General features: G+C 38.1%; 1 protein-coding gene across 7 annotated transcripts in view; it reads left to right on the top strand.

Annotated features, from left to right (window-relative positions):
- Positions 1-16,401, top strand: part of LOC109553366 (A disintegrin and metallopeptidase domain 3-like) — a 113,685-nt gene that overhangs the window by 74,190 nt on the left and 23,094 nt on the right. For all 7 annotated transcript variants that reach the window (XM_070781461.1, XM_019953337.2, XM_070781465.1 and 4 more), the window contains 5 exons: positions 3,531-3,717; positions 8,300-8,398; positions 11,711-11,906; positions 12,395-12,485; positions 12,785-12,965. In XM_070781461.1, coding sequence (XP_070637562.1) covers positions 3,531-3,717; positions 8,300-8,398; positions 11,711-11,906; positions 12,395-12,485; positions 12,785-12,965 — 754 coding nt within the window. The remainder of the gene's footprint in view (positions 1-3,530; positions 3,718-8,299; positions 8,399-11,710; positions 11,907-12,394; positions 12,486-12,784; positions 12,966-16,401) is intronic.

Here is a 16,401-nt window from a genome sequence, read left to right as displayed (position 1 = left end):
TTAACCTCTGTTTCATCAGTTGGTCCAAAGCCTTTACTATGTGGTTCATGATAAACTGTGGAAAGCTCTTAAAGAGACAGGCATACTACACTATCTTACCTGTCTCCTGAGAAACCTTATGCAGGTCCAGAGGCAACAGTTAGAACCCTGTATGGAACAACCGATTGGTTCAAGATGGAGAAAGGAGTATGACAAAACTGTCTGCTGTCACCCTGTTGGTTTAACCTATACGCTTAGCACATCATGAGAAATGCCAGGCTGAATGAGTCACAAGCTGGAATCAAGATAGGTGGGAGAAATATCAACAACCTCAGATATATGGATGATACCACTCTAACGGCAGAAAGTTAAGAGGAACTAAGGAACTAAAGAGCCTCTTGATGAGGGTGAAGGAGGACAGTGAAAGAGCTGGCTTAAAGTTAAATATTAAACTAAGAGCATGGCATCTGGCCCCATGACTTCATGGCAAATACAAGGGGGAAAGTGGAAGTAGTGACAGATACCTTCTTCTTGGACCCTAAGATCTTTGCAGATTGTGACTGGAGCAATGAAATCAGAAGACAGTTGCTTCTAAGCAGGGAAAAAAAAGTGAAGTCACTCAGTCATGTCCAACTCTTTGCTACTCCATGGACTATAGCTTACCAAGCTCCTCTATCCATGAGATTTTCCAGGAAAGGGTACCAGAGTGGGTTGCCATTTCCTTCTCCAGAGGATCTTCCCTGGAGATCGAACCCAGGGATCGAACCCAGGTCTTCTACATTGCAGTCAGATGCTTTACCGTCTGAGCCACCAGGGAAGCTATGTCAAACCTAGACAGTGTGTTGAAAGCACAGACATTACTCTGCCGGCAAAGGTCTGTATAGACAGGGCTGTAGATGACAAGTACAGGTCATCTATACTTGTGAGAGCTGGGCCGTAAGGAAGGCAGAGCACCAAAGAATTGATGCCTTCAAACTGTGGAAGAAATGATGCTAAAGAGTCCATTGGACAGCAAGAAGATCAAACCAGTCAATCTTAGGGGATATCAACCCTGAATACTCATTGTAAGGACTGAAACTGAAGCAGAAGCTTCAGTATCTTGGGCATGTGATGCTAATATCCAGCTCATTGAAAAAGTCCCTGATGCTGGGAAAGATTGAGGGCAGAAGGAGAAGAGGGCATCGGAATATGAGATGGCTGGATGGCATCACCAATACAGTGGACATGAACTTGGGCAAATTTCGGGAGATGGCAAGGTACAGGGAGGCCTGGCCTTTTGCCATTCGCAAAGAGTTGGACACAACTGGGTGACTGAACAGCAAAAATCTATATTATCCAAATCAGTCTGCACATTCAATATAATCCCTATTCAAATTGCAATGATACTTTTCCCAGATATAAAATTAGTTCAGTTCAGTCGCTCAGTCGTGTCCAACTCTCTGAGACCCCATGAATCACAGCACGCCAGGCCTCCCTGTCCATTACCAACTCCAGGAGTTCACTCAAACTCATGTCCATCGAGTTGGTGATGCCATCCAGCCATCTCATCCTCTGTCATCCCCTTTTCCTCCTGACCTCAATCCCTCCCAGCATCAGAGTCTTTTCCAATGAGTCAACTCTTCGCATGAGGTGGTCAAAGTACTGGAGTTTCAGCTTTAGGATCATTCCCCCCAAAGAACACCCAGGGTTGATCTCCTTTAGAATGGACTGGTTGGATCTCCTTGCAGTCCAAGGGACTCTCAAGAGTCTTCTCCAACACCACGTTCAAAAGCATCAATTCTTCGGCTCTCAGCTTTCTTCACAGTCCAACTCTCACATCCATACATGACCACTGGAAAAACCATAGCCTTGACTAGACAGACCTTTGCTGGCAAAGTAATGTCTCTGCTTTTCAATATGCTATCTAGGTTGGTCATAACTTTCCTTCCAAGGAGTAAGCGTCTTTTAATTTCATGGCTGCAATCACCATCTGCAGTGATTCAATCCTAAAATTTGAATGGACCCTGAATAGCCATGATAACCTTGAGAAAGAACAAAGTTGGAGACATCATGTGCCTGATTCCAGGACTAAGATAGACAAGATACAAATAAGCCATGAGCATTTGTGTCAGAATATAAGAAGATGTTCAAAGAATTTGGATATGTGCCTCATGGACACAAAACAGTTTGAAGGAGTCTTCCAACAGGAAATCTAGGACAATCTGAAAGTCATATGTAATGTTAATTAATGATTAAAACACCTTTTAGTGTACTAGGAAAATTTGAGTCCATATTCATATAAATACATGAAAATATTATTTTGAAGTGAATAAATATATTGATGGGTATATTAAAATAAGGTTATAAAAGATATATATACATAGTGAATATATTGAAAATATAACTAGGAAGGATATATATACATAAAACTTCTCCACAAATAATTATTAAGAGATAAGGAGAGAAAGAGATGTTAGAGTATAGACTTTAATCACCTAATCAAAATGACTTTTTGCAAAAAACGTAACAAGTTGGAATCGTGTGCTGTTAGGATGCAATGGAGCAGACAGACTCAGCAACACTTCTGTGATGCATTTAACAACATACATAACCTCAGTCTAAGTACTGGGAAACATTTCACAAACCTAAACTGAGGCACATTTTCCCAAATAATCAGCCTGAGACTATAAAACTTTTGAATGTCAGAAATGCCACAAAAAAGTGTAGTCAACTAAACTAAGGCAATAGGAGTACTAAAGGCAGTGGTTGGTTCTGAAGTGGATCTTTTTAATGTAGAGTGCCAGTACCGTGATGAAGGGGAAATTTGAACCTGATAAAAGAATTAGATGTTAACAACATATCTTTGTTTCCTGTTATTGAAGGTCTGTTTTAAGAGAATTCAGTTCTCTATATGAGTTATACATTAAAATTATTATTATTCAACTTGTTTAGGAAACAAAATTTGTTTCTCATGTCATTTCTCTAAGTATGAGTTTGTTACTAATTTAAACAAAAACCCATTAAACAGTGTACTAGAAATATAGAAATATCAAACTAGAGAGAATCTAGGGTTTATGTATTCTATATACTTCATGCTGAGCTGTTTTAATTTTGTTACCAAAATAAAAATAATTCTGACTTTTAATTAATTCAATCAAACATTGTGTTTATTCTTTCAGTTTTCTATATTATCCCTAGTATGTATCATTTTCTTAATAATTATTAGTTCTTACTATAATGATTATAATCTTGACAGTGTTGTAAATAATAAGCAAAGTAATAAACAGTAAGTTGTACTTAAATAGAGCCTTTTTGTCAACAAGCACTGTTTTGTTTAACATGTCCTCAATTATGCAATCTCATTAACATCCTCTACTTATTAGATATCTGTTATACTGAATTAGAATAGAAATGAGCTTATTCTTTTATTACTAATTGAATTAAAAATAAAGCACTCTCCATTTCTTGGCTATCTCTAATGAAGAAGTAAATAATTCACAGCATGTTATTGAAGAGTGTTACTTTGATAGTGATTTCATTCCTTTTAACTAAGAAATACAATTTAATTTTAGACGTTCCCATGGCATAAAGTTTTTTAGCAGTTGCAGCATAGATGAATTTAAACATACAACTTCACAGCCTAAATTTGAATGTCTTCAGAATCGAACAGTTCCAAAAGTGGTTCCCCAAGGAAGACAATCCATTTGCGGCAATGGAGTTCTGGAGCCACCTGAACAATGTGACTGTGGTTCCATGGAGGTTAGTGGAAAAGACTGATATTTGTTTTTGTGTTTGTCACGTAATCTCACAAATGTAGATGTGACATAAAGGGGGAAAACTTGAAAAAACAATTGTTCCATATAGTCAAACATCTAAGATGGGGGGCATGTGATAACTTGACTCATCCAGAATTTGAAGTTGAACAATTTAAGAATAGGGTAAATGCAGCCCAGGGTTGAATGAAGATTTTCCTTACTGTGTAAATATTACCCATCTTTCTGTATCATAAACATCAATTCCAACAGTAGTATAATTATCACCTAAATTATCCATGAATTCCTTTAAAGTGACTGATTTAAATCACTGAGTTATTAAATGTATGCTGTTGTTCACATCTTCATCTTCTAATTTCAGTCCTTGCATTGGGGGAACTTCATTTATTTTAGCTTGGTTTCACAAAATTGAATTAAAGAACAGAGACATCACTTTGCCCACAAAGAACCATGTAGTCAAAGCTGTGGGTTTTCCAGTAGTCATGTATGGATGTGAGAGTTGGACCATAAAGGCTGAATACCAAAGAATTTATACTCTTGAATTATAAAGTTGGAGAAGACTCTTGAGAGTCCTTTGAACTGCAAGGAGATCAAACCAGTCAATTCGAAAGAAAATCAACTCTGAATAGTCATTGGAAAGACTGATGCTAAAGCTGAAGTTCCAATACTTTGGCCAACTGATGCAAACAAATTGACTCACAATACCCTGATGCTGGGAAAGATTGAAGGCAGGAGGAGAGGGGGACAACAGAGGATAAGATGGTTGGATGGCAACACCAACTCACGGGATATGAGTTTGAGCAAGCTCTGGGAGATGGTGAAGGACAGGGAAGCCTGGCACACTGCAGTCCATGGGGTTGCAAAGAGTCGGACACGACTGAGCAACTGAACTGAACTGATAGGTTCATGGATTATAATAAATGCACCACCACATCTGTTACATTCCAGTGTCATGTTATTATTTTTGGTCAACTCTCATCTCTTATTTTGGAGTTGCTTTTTATGAATATTCTTGAGCATATAAACCACCTCAGTCAGTTCAGTCACTCAGTTGTGTCCGACCCTTTGAGACCCCATGGACTGCAGCATGCCAGGCTTCCCTGTCCATCATCAACTCCCGGAGTTTGCTGAGACTCATGCCTATCGAGTCAGTGATGCCATCCAACCATTTCATCCTCTGTTGTCCCCTTCTCTTCCGGACTTCAATCTTTCCCAGCATCAGGGTCTTTTCCAATGAGTCATTTCTTCGCATCAAGTAGCCAAAGTATTGCAGTTTCAGCTTCAGCATCAGTCCTTCCAATGAGTATTCAAGACTGATTTTCTTTAGGATGGACAGGTTGTATCTCTTTGCAGTCCAAGGGACTCTCAAGAGTCTTCTCCAACACCACAGTTCAAAAGCATCAATTCTTCTGCACTCAGCTTTCTTTATAATCCAACTCTTACATCCATATATGACTACCAGAAAAACCATAGTTTTAACTACACAGGCCTTTATCAGCAAAGTAATGTCTCTGCTTTTTAATATGCTGCCTAGGTTGATCAGAGCTTTTCTTCCAAGGAGCAAGAGTCTTTTAATTTCATGGCTGCTGTCACCATCTGCAATGATTTTGGAGCCCAAAACAGTAGTCTTTCACTGTTTCCATTGTTTCCCCATCTATTTGTCATCAAGTAATGGGACAAGATACCATGATCTTAATTTTCTGAATGTTGAGCTTTAAGCCAACTTTCTCACTCTCCTCTTTCACTTTCATCAAGAGGCTCTTTAGTTCTTCTTTGCTTTCTGCCATAAGGGTGGTGTTATCTGCATATTTGAGGTTATTGATATTTCTCCCGGCAATCTTGATTCCAGCTTGTGCTTCATCCAGCCCAGCGTTTCTCATGATGTACTCTGCATATAAGTTAAATAAGCAGGGTGACAGTATACAGCCTTAACGTACTCCTTTCCCAATTTTGAACCAGTCTGTTGTTCCATGGCTGGTTCTAAGTGTTGCCTCTTGAGCTGCATACAGATTTCTCAGGAGGCAGGTCATGTAGTCTAGTATTACCATCTCTTTCAGAATTTTCCACAGTTTGTTGTGATCCACACAGTCAAAGGCTTTAGCGTAGTCAATGAAGCAGAAGTAGATGTTTTTCTGGAGTTCTTGCTTTTCCTATGATCCAGTGGATGTTGGCAAATCTAGGTCTTTAGTCTAGATTTCCATTATACATTGAGTGCTGTCAAAATACACTGTCTACTGTAGCCTCTCTCTTTGATTCTAGATTTTCGATATTAGGCTATCACGTCACTAATTTTTGTTTTATTTTCCACACTATTAATATTTAGTGAGGGTTTAATATTCCATCTTCGCTAAATTCACTTGCTGTTTTTCATTGCCATGTTTATATTGTGAAGCATAACACAATTTTATTAATAATGAAACATGAAAAAGAAAAAATGATTATTATCTGATTCTTATAGATATTACAAGTGTTAAATAAGAATAGAATTTGGGATATACTTTAGTAATATGCCATTAGTGTAACTGCATTATGTTTCATTTTATAAAGGACAAGTATCCAGGTATAATAAAATATCTAATAAATTACTATTCTATAAGAATTTTAGCAGAACAGATATATTCCACTTATAGTTACATTTACAACATACTACTCAAAATACTTAATGTAAAATAAAAATACATATATGTAGATATATATTTATATATATAACAGAAACATTTTACACCTTCACATATTTACTGGGCTTAATGTGGAAGAAAATTTTATACAGAAGCTCTTGGAACAAATCACAAAAGAAAAGTGGCAATTTTCAGATTTCACAATATCACAGTAATAAAAATATTTTTAAAACCTGCCAAAATAGAAATAAGTTGTCATGACAAATTGCAAAACAATATAAAATATATAAGTGGCTAGGGGCTAATATTATTAATACAAAAGTGCTTAGAAATAAAGGAAATAAATAGAATATCTCAACAAAAAGGATGCATAAACATATGAAATAAACTAAATTGTGAAGATATGTGAAATTGAAACAGATATAAACACTTAGTTATTTGTGCCTATTCACTTTATTCATTTTAAAATATTACTTATCAATATTGTATTGGTTTAACCTCCAATTAAAATAAGTTTATATTAAAAATAAAATTAAAAATATATTACTTATCAGTCTTATATCACTCTTACACTAACTAAACTCTATAAAAAGAAGGAAATAAATGTGTATTATGAAAGAGCTCTTCAGATCAGATCAGATCAGATCAGTCGCTCAGTCGTGTCCGACTCTTTGCGACCCCATGAATCGCAGCACACCAGGCCTCCCGGTCCATCACCAACTCCCAGAGTTCACTCAGACTCATGTCCATCGAGTCAGTGATGCCATCCAGCCATCTCATCCTCTGTCGTCCCCTTCTCCTCTTGCCCCCAATCCCTCCCAGAATCAGGGTCTTTTCCAATGAGTCCACTCTTCACATGAGGTGGCCAAAGTACTGGACTTTCAGCTTTAGCATCATTCCTTCCAAAGAAATCCCAGGGCTGATCTCCTTCAGAATGGACTGGTTGGATCTCCTTGCAGTCCAAGGGACTCGCAAGAGTCTTCTCCAACACTACAGTTCAAAAGCATCAATTCTTCGGCGCTCAGCCTTCTTCACAGTCCAACTCTCACATCCATACATGACCACAGGAAAAACCATAGCCTTGACTAGACGAACCTTTGTTGGCAAAGTAATGTCTCTGCTTTTGAATATGCTATCTAGGTTGGTCATAACTTTCCTTCCAAGAGCTCTTAACACTTTTTAATTCTTTGAACTAATAACTTTTAGAATCAATCTTTAATATACAAGAGCTAAAAAGTGAAAAAAATTTCTTTGAAATGACACAACCACAATATGCTGTTGTTATTTGGAAACCTCTATTTTGTCACATCCAAAAACACTTATATAGTCACAGAACATCTTGAGGAGAATTGATAAGACAGATAAGTAGTTTCCTAGTGGCTCAGACGGTAAAGAATCTACCTGCAATGTGGGAGACCCAGTTTTGATCCTGGATTAAGAAGATCCCTTGGAGAAGGGACGGCTACCCATTCCAGTATTCTGGCCTGGAGAATTCCATGAACAGAGGAACCTCGCAAGGCTACAGCCCATGGAGTCACAAAGAGCTAGACACGACTGAGCAAGTAACGCACACATACACACACACACACAAATGAAAAAAAAAATCTCAAAATTTATTGTCCATATGTTTATGAACACAAAAAGATTGAAATAAATTGCATTACACTTTTTAAATATAAATTTATTTATTTTAATTGGAGGTTAATTACTTTACAATATTGTATTGGTTTTGCATTACATTTTTAACAGTCAAATCTTCAGCATAGAATCATGAATGATTTCATTACCACTTTTTTCTATATCAAAATACATTGTCTAGGTGAAGAGGTGCTAAAAATAGATACAGATATAAAAATTATACTGTGATGTAGAGACATGTCTTAAGATATTATGACAATAAGTAAAATGATTTAGTTCAAAATTATTTAACTTGATTGCCTTTGCTTTCAGAATTGTGAGCATACTAAATGCTGTAATCCTTTAAACTGTGTACTGATTGGAAATGCAGACTGTGGTTCTGGACCATGTTGTGGAAAAAAAACTTGTATGGTAAGTTTTCAGAATATTGCCTTATTTTCCTCCATGAAATTCTTGCTTTTGTGGGCTTTTTAGCTTTTTTTCACATAATTTTTACTCATCTTTCAAATATATTACTGTATGTTCTTGATTCATACACAGTTGATTTCAGAATTGAGAGGTCTTTAGATCTTTTCCAATCAACTATTTAGCCCTACCTCTAACCTTATTGCTTCAATCCCTACTCAGAAAACAACTTCAGGTAATTTGGGTGTTGTGAGTTCCTCTTGGTCATAATTGAATGTAGCTCCTCACAATCTACTTATGACAAAATTATGAGTAAGCCACCCCACACACACTTGAGATACAATATTTGAATAAACAGACAATTATACTAGTAACCCCTCACTTTGGAAGTAGCAGAAAAAAAGGAATTCATAGGGAATAGTCAGCAATATGTAGCATATCTAATACTGAAGATTAACTTTGTCAATCACTCACTGAATCCTTGACTTCCCTTGGGCAGTTTTCCCGTCAATTTTCCTTCATAGCCACCTCTGATAGGAGACTGGGTAAGATCTCTATTCTAGGGAGGGCTTCATTTTAGCAGCTCACCTTTTTGTGTGTCAAATTAGGAGGCTATGACACACGTGAATGCTGATTGATTAGAGGTTTTGTCGTCAGGTCTGTTTTTCCACTGCCAATGACAATCTCTCCCCACACCGTTTGACCCTGTTCTCTGCATGCTCTTTTTCACTCAGTGGGCTAGTTCTTAAAGCCAGTGTTCATTTGTTTCAAGGCACATTAATGTAGAGGCCAGGCTAGGGTTTCCACTTCTTAGCAGTAAACTGTTGTTCTTTCCTTCCCCAGAACTCTCATCTTTGTCTTTGTGTCCAAATCAGTGAGACTGAACAGTTGAATTTTCTAAACAGTCCATTTCCATCTGGACTCCCCAGGTGGTGCTAAAGAGCCTGCCTGCCAGGAGAATCCCATGGACAGAGGAGCCTGGCCCCTGCAATCCACAGGGTTACAAAGGGTTGGAGATGATTGAAGTGACTTAGTACACACCCACCATTGCCCTCAACCTACATCTAAAGGATAATTCTTTGCAACAGAGATAATTCCTGCATTTGGTCCAGTGAAAATTCATTGTATAAGTTTCTAGGGAGAGATTCAGGGTAACAGCAGTGAAATCTGTAAAGAAGTTCCAACTAAAACCTGTAACTCCAGCTATCACCTTTTGTTTTTAACATCCAGGACTGCATTTATTGGTCTGTAGAAGGTAGCCCTGGACAGCCTTTTCATTTTTCACACTTGAAGGCACCTGTGACTCAATTCTAGTTCTGGGAATATACCCACCACCACCATCTGCCCAGGACTTTCCTCCTCAATCTTGAGGCATGCTTCAATGTCCTATGTTAGTTCCCATTAAATTTCTTACATATTATAGCATAAAATCTAGCTTTTGCTGTCTTTTCAAGGGTTGCAGGTGCCTCTCATTACTGACCATAACCTTAAAAGGCTTTTTATTTTTTTATCTGTCTACTTTCCATCCTACTTTCCACTGACATGGTCTGAAATGTAATGCTTTGATCCAGCGTTTTGTTTTTTTTTTTTTCCTTATAAATTTTCAGTTTAGATGGACACAAGTCCAAGTGCAAAGATATGGAATACCAATACTTTAACGTGCTATTATCCGACACATAACAGGGACTAACATGTTTTAGCCAGTACCCAGACTTTCCTCTCTGAAGTTTTAAGAAGCTGTGTCTGGTACTGCACACCAGCAATTATCATGGGTCAGTTGTATCTTGATGATGAACAGACGAGCAAAGAATAAGAAACAAGCACTCAGGAAGCTTACATACGACATGAGTTCAGCATCATGCTCAAGTGAATCTGTTTCAAACAGGAGCAACAAGATTCTTGTGCTATACGTCAGTTGGATATCCTTGCTTTTCCTTGGCAGTTCTCAGACAAGCTTTTCCTGTGTGCAGTACTGATAGCTCAGTGCAGATCCTGGCTTTTCTAGTCTATACTATGTGGTATTTCAGAAGAGCAGAGGGATCCCCTCTTTCCCAAGAACACCTATGTCCAGCCCTGGCAGCAGCAGAAGCCCTGACCTACCATTACATTCTAAGTTAAATTTCCCACCACTGTGTCTAGGGAGAAGTGTTCTGATTGTCATCCTGAATCAGAAGCAGTTTCATAGTAGAAGTGGAGTTAGTCCTGAAAGGAAATTACTTGAAGGGCAAAAAGGACAAGGGTGTCCACTAAGAAACATTTTAGAAACCTGGAAAGACCAGCATCTGAGTTAGCTAAAATATTTCGGGAGTGCAATGGATTAGTCCCCAGGAATCAAAAGTTGAAAAACAGATATGCATAGTGTTATCTCAGATATTTTCTGTTTATCTTGAAGTGAATACTCAGGATAACCAAAGCATTGTAACTAAGAGAACATTCACTAGGGCCATTTTTAGATTGAAGTTCAAGTCACACAGTGAAAAGTTAGCCATTTTAAAGTGCATTTAGTGTGCTGAGTAGCATTCAGCGCATTCACAGTGTTGTGCAGCCACCGCCTTGACCTGGTTCCACAGTCGCTTCCTCACCCAAACAGGAGACCCCAACCCATGATGCACCTGCTCTCCTCTCTCCCTTCCCCTCAGTTCCTGGCAACCAGCACTGCATTCGGTCTCTAAGGATTTCCCTACTCTGGACATTTCATAGTACTAGAACCATACAGTGGGAAACCTTGTGTCTGGTTTCTTCACTAAATACAGTGTTTCCGAGTTTCAGTCACCTTGTACCATACATCAGTACTCCATTCCTTTATGTGGCTGAACACATTCCATTGTCCATACCACAGTTTGTTTACATATTAGGGGGCATTTGGGTTCTTTCCAAACTATTTCACCAGAACTTTTAAGCAGATTTATAGTTTAAATACTTACAAACATAACGGTAATGAAAATGATAGCTACAAATTCAATGCTGTTATTTAATTTTTTTACATTTGTTATACTACTTCAGGGAGAAGGCAATGGCACCCCACTCCAGTACTCTTGCCTGGAAAATCCCATGGACAGAGGAGCCTGGTGGGCTGCAGTCCATGGGGTTGCTAAGAGTCGGACATGACTGAGCGACTTCACTCTCACTTTTCACTTTCATGCATTGGAGAAGGAAATGGCAACCCACTCCAGTGTTCTTGCCTGGAGAATCCCAGGGACGGGAGCCTGGTGGGCTACCATCTCTGGGGTCGCACAGAGTCGGACACGACTGAAGCGACTTAGCAGCAGCAGCAGCATACTACTTCAAAGCAAATATGTGTTTTTCCTTTTCTCACAGATACTTGATAGAGGAACAGAGTGTAGGAGAAGCACTGATCCATGTGATTTTCCAGAATTTTGCAATGGGATATCTGAATTTTGTGTACCTGATATGAGAGCTGCCGACTTACAAACGTGCAATAATAAATCTTCCTATTGCTTTAGAGGAATATGCCAAGATAGAACAAAGCAGTGCATCACTTTGTTTGGAAAATGTAATAATTTATCTTTTCCTCTGAGCTTTATTTTTAAGCTATCTTTTTTCTAAAGTCAGTAAAACACCAAAATAAAAAGGACTGTTTGTTAAATCCAAATTCGAACATAAAATTGAAATCATTGTAACTTTGAACTACGTCAAGAGGTAAAACAGACCCAATAAGAACAGGAGAAAATGAATAGGATATTAGTCAAATTTGAGGTGGTTGGGAGAAAGTGAGTGGAATTTAGAATTGAAGATGAGAGAGTGCAGAAGACTGTAGGATTTCTCAATTATTTCTGCTCTAACATACCAGCTCTCCTGTTCTTAAGTGGGTAGTTTTCAGTAAGTGTTTCTTTTTCTTGTGTAGCCAATAGACAATACTGAAATTTGTAAGAGATGACATTGACGAGGCATTATTGTTTAGATATTTCAGTATTAATTTACCACAGTTTTAGTTTTTAATTTTTTAAAGATGAGTAATTGGAAATGTGTTTATGTTTTTAGATGCTAAAGAATCTAGTTATCAGTGTACAGAAGAAGTGAATTATCAAGACGATGATTTTGGAAACTGTCTAGGAAGAACTTGTTTTTTTCAGTATGTACTTAGAAATTTATACATTTTTCAAATGCCTGTGTGAGTGTCTGTGTGTTTGTATACTGCCAAGACTCACTTAATGCAAATGAAAGATTAACCTGGTTTATATAGATTAATTTATATGTTGCACTTTATTAGTTGGTGTACGTTCTGAATAGCTTTGGTGTTATGATCTCAGTAACACTTTGAATTATCCTCATATTTGGTACTGTTTTTTTATCTAATCTCTTGTGTCTCTAAGAGACCTGTGGGCATTAAGAGTTTTGTGTTTTGTTTTTTTTTTTTCCCTTTATTGATAGCCAACATCTTTGTGGAAAGTTAGTTTGCCACTGGACACATTCAGCTATAGTATCAAGGAATGACATTGATGTTCAATATACCTACCTTGGAGGCCACATATGTATGTCAGCAAATCTAAGAACCCGTAGATATCCAGACCCTACTGTTGCAGCTAATGGAAGCATGTGTGATGAAAATAAGGTAAATAAAATTTTTACTTGATTCTATACATGGTGTATGGATGTCTGTGTGTGTGTGTGTGTGTGTGTGTGTGTGTGTGAAAGAGGGAGAGAGAGAGAGAAAGAGCTTAAAATTTTTTAATTTGTAATTAATGGTATAAATTTTGGTTACTATATCATTGTAAAATTAAAAGGTCACTTTCTATTGGCTAAAGGAACCTTTACTTCACTATCTTTTTATTGTGAATTTTGCTATAGTTAGTTGAATTTGTTTTGTCACATTTGAGAATATAAACTTGTCGAGTAGGCAAGGATCTGGTCTGTGACAGTTTGTGTAATCAAAGAACAAAAAGTATCAAATAATACATGAAAAAAATGGGTCAGAACAAACTGAATAATGAGAAAAACAAGGAAAACAAAAAAAAAAAAGCCAACATTTAGCATTGCAGTATTTGACTAGAATTAGTCAAATTGCAGTATTTGACTAGAATTAAATGGAAATGAAACTAAAATATTTTCTCATTAGCCTACTCTCATAGTTCTTTCTTCAAAAACATACTTGTTTAAAATTGGACCTTCTACAAGATACAATAATAAAACAGAGTTTAAATTTTATGTATTTTTCTTAAGTACTTTGATAAACATAAATAATTTTTTAAAACAGTGCCAGTAAAAGCTAGTATATGAAAGTAAAAACGGAAACAATTATTTCACATTTTAATTAAAATAATTACATTAAAATACAGTATTTTAAAAAAGTGAATAGAGGAAATTGGAAGTGAATAGTAACCTTATCTCAGAATGGCAAAAGATAGTCTCACATAAATATAATGGCTTCCCTGGTAGCTCAGCTTGTAAAGAATCCGCCTACAATGCAGAAGACCCCAGTTCGATTCCTGGGTTGGGAAGATCCCCTAGAAAAGGGATAGGCTACCCATTCCAGTATTCTTGCCTGAAGAATTCCATGGACAGACGAGTCTAGAAGGCTACAGTTGACCCCTGGGCTGGAAAGATCCCCTGTAGAAGGGAACAGCTCTCCACTGCAGTATTCTTGCCTGAATAATTCCAGGGACAGAGGACTCTGGCAGGCTACAGTCCATGAAGCTGGCAAAGAGTTGGACAAGAGTGAGCAACTTTCACTTTCAATCACAAAGAAACATACTGATGCTGACTGCATTATGAAGTAATATGTCATCCCTCTAAGCATCATTTAAAACACAATGCAATCACGTTTACCATAAATATGGCAGAGTAAATATGTAAAATTATTAACTAATTTAATTATTCATTAAATACAAAAAAAGTAATGTAATGGTATAATAGTATAATGTGGTTTAACACACACAAGAAAATTAATTTGGGCTTTTCCCTTGATTTCTGGCCCTGAGCTCCTAAACCTTAGAATTTCCTGACAGGAATATTTGGTGGTATTCATAATGAGATTCATCCAAAGAAATCTGAATTTATGCTAATGAGGTAACAGGGTGGTGCCTCTTGATGCTTCAGAGTATGCTGGTCACCAGAAAGATGAATTGACTAATGGGGTGGAGCTTTAAGCTCCACTCACAGCATCAATAAAGGGAATGATATGGCTGGAAACTGGACTCTGTAAAAATTTTTGAATGATTAGACTCAAGATAGTTTGTAAGTTGGTGAACGCAATGTGTTGTAATGAGGATGTGCCTGGAGAGGACATGGAGACAATGACACTTCCTCTTGCCCAACAACATAACTTGACCTGTGCATCTCTTCCATTTGGATGTTCCTGAATTATATTCTTTCCCATAAATTAGTAAACATAAGTGAAGTCTTTCCCTGAGTTTTGTGAGCCAAATTAGCAAATTATCAAACCATAGAGGGAGCCATCAGTTCAGTACAGTTCAGTTCAGTTGCTCGGTCGTGTCCAACTCTTTGCGACCCCATGAATCACAGCACGCCAGGCCTCCATGTCCATCACCAACTCCCGGAGTTCACTCAGACTCACGTCCATCGAGTCAGTGATGCCATCCAGCCATCTCATCCTCTGTCGTCCCCTTCTCCTCCTGCCCCCAATCCCTCCCGGCATCAGAGTCATTTCCAATGAGTCAACTCTTCGCATGAGGGAGCCAAAGTACTGGAGTTTCAGCTTTAGCATTATTCCTTCCAAAGAAATCCCAGGGCTGATCTCCTTTAGAATGGACTGGTTGGATCTCCTTGAGTCCAAGGGACTCTCAAGAGTCTTCTCCAACACCACAGTTCAAAAGCATCAATTCTTCAGTGCTCAGCCTTCTTCACAGTCCAACTCTTACATCCATACATGACCACAGGAAAAACCATAGCCTTGACTAGATGGACCTTTGTTGGCAAAGTAATGTCTCTGCTTTTGAATATGGTATCTAGGTTGGACATAACTTTCCTTCCAAGGAGTAAGCATCTTTTAATTTCATGGCTATAGTCACCATCTGCAGTGATTTTGGAGCCCAAAAAAATAAAGTCTGACACTGTTTCCACTGTTTCCCCATCTATTTCCCATGAAGTGATGGGACCAGATGCCATGATCTTCATTTTCTGAACGTTGAGCTTTAAGCCAACTTTTTCACTCTCCACTTTCACTTTCATCAAGAGACCTTTTAGTTCCTCTTCACTTTCTGCCACAAGGATGGTGTCATCTGCATATCTGAGGTTATTGATATTTCTCCCGGCAATCTTGATTCCAGCTTGTGTTTCTTCCAGTCCAGCGTTTCTCATGATGTACTCTGCACATAAGTTAAATAAGCAGAGTGACAATATACAGCCTTGACGTACTCCCTTTCCTATTTGGAACCAGTCTGTTGTTCCATGTACAGTTCTAACTGTTGCTTCCTGACCTGCATACAGATTTCTCAAGAGGCAGGTCAGGTGGTCTGGTATTCCCATCTCTTTCAGAATTTCCCACAGTTTATTGTGATACACACAGTCAAAGGCTTTGGCATAGTCAATAAAGCAGAAATAGATGTTTTGCTGGAACTCTCTTGCTTTTTCGATGATCCAGAGCATGTTGGCAATTTGATCTCTGGTTCCTCTGCCTTTTCTAAAACCAGCTTGAACATCAGGAAGTTCACAGTTCACGTATTGCTGAACCCTGGCTTGGAGAATTCTGACCATTACTCTACTAGCATGTGAGATGAGTGCAACTGTGCGGTAGTTTGAGGATTCTTTGGCATTGCCTTTCTTTGGGATTGGAATGAAAACTGACCTTTTCCAGTCCTGTGGCCACTGCTGAGTTTTCCAAATTTGCTGGCATACTGAGTGCAGCACTTTCACAGCATCATCCTTCAGGATTTGAAATAGCTCAACTGGCATTCCATCACCTCCACTAGCTTTGTTCGTAGTGATGCTTTCTAAGGCCCACTTGACTTCACATTCCAGGATGTCTGGCTCTAGGTCAGTGATCACACCATCGTGATTATCTGGGTCGTGAAAATCTTTTTTGTACAGTT

This window comes from Bos indicus, chromosome 27 (genome assembly GCF_029378745.1).
Source record: "Bos indicus isolate NIAB-ARS_2022 breed Sahiwal x Tharparkar chromosome 27, NIAB-ARS_B.indTharparkar_mat_pri_1.0, whole genome shotgun sequence".
NCBI lineage: Eukaryota > Metazoa > Chordata > Mammalia > Artiodactyla > Bovidae > Bos > Bos indicus.
This window is presented reverse-complemented; position numbering and strand designations above follow the sequence as displayed.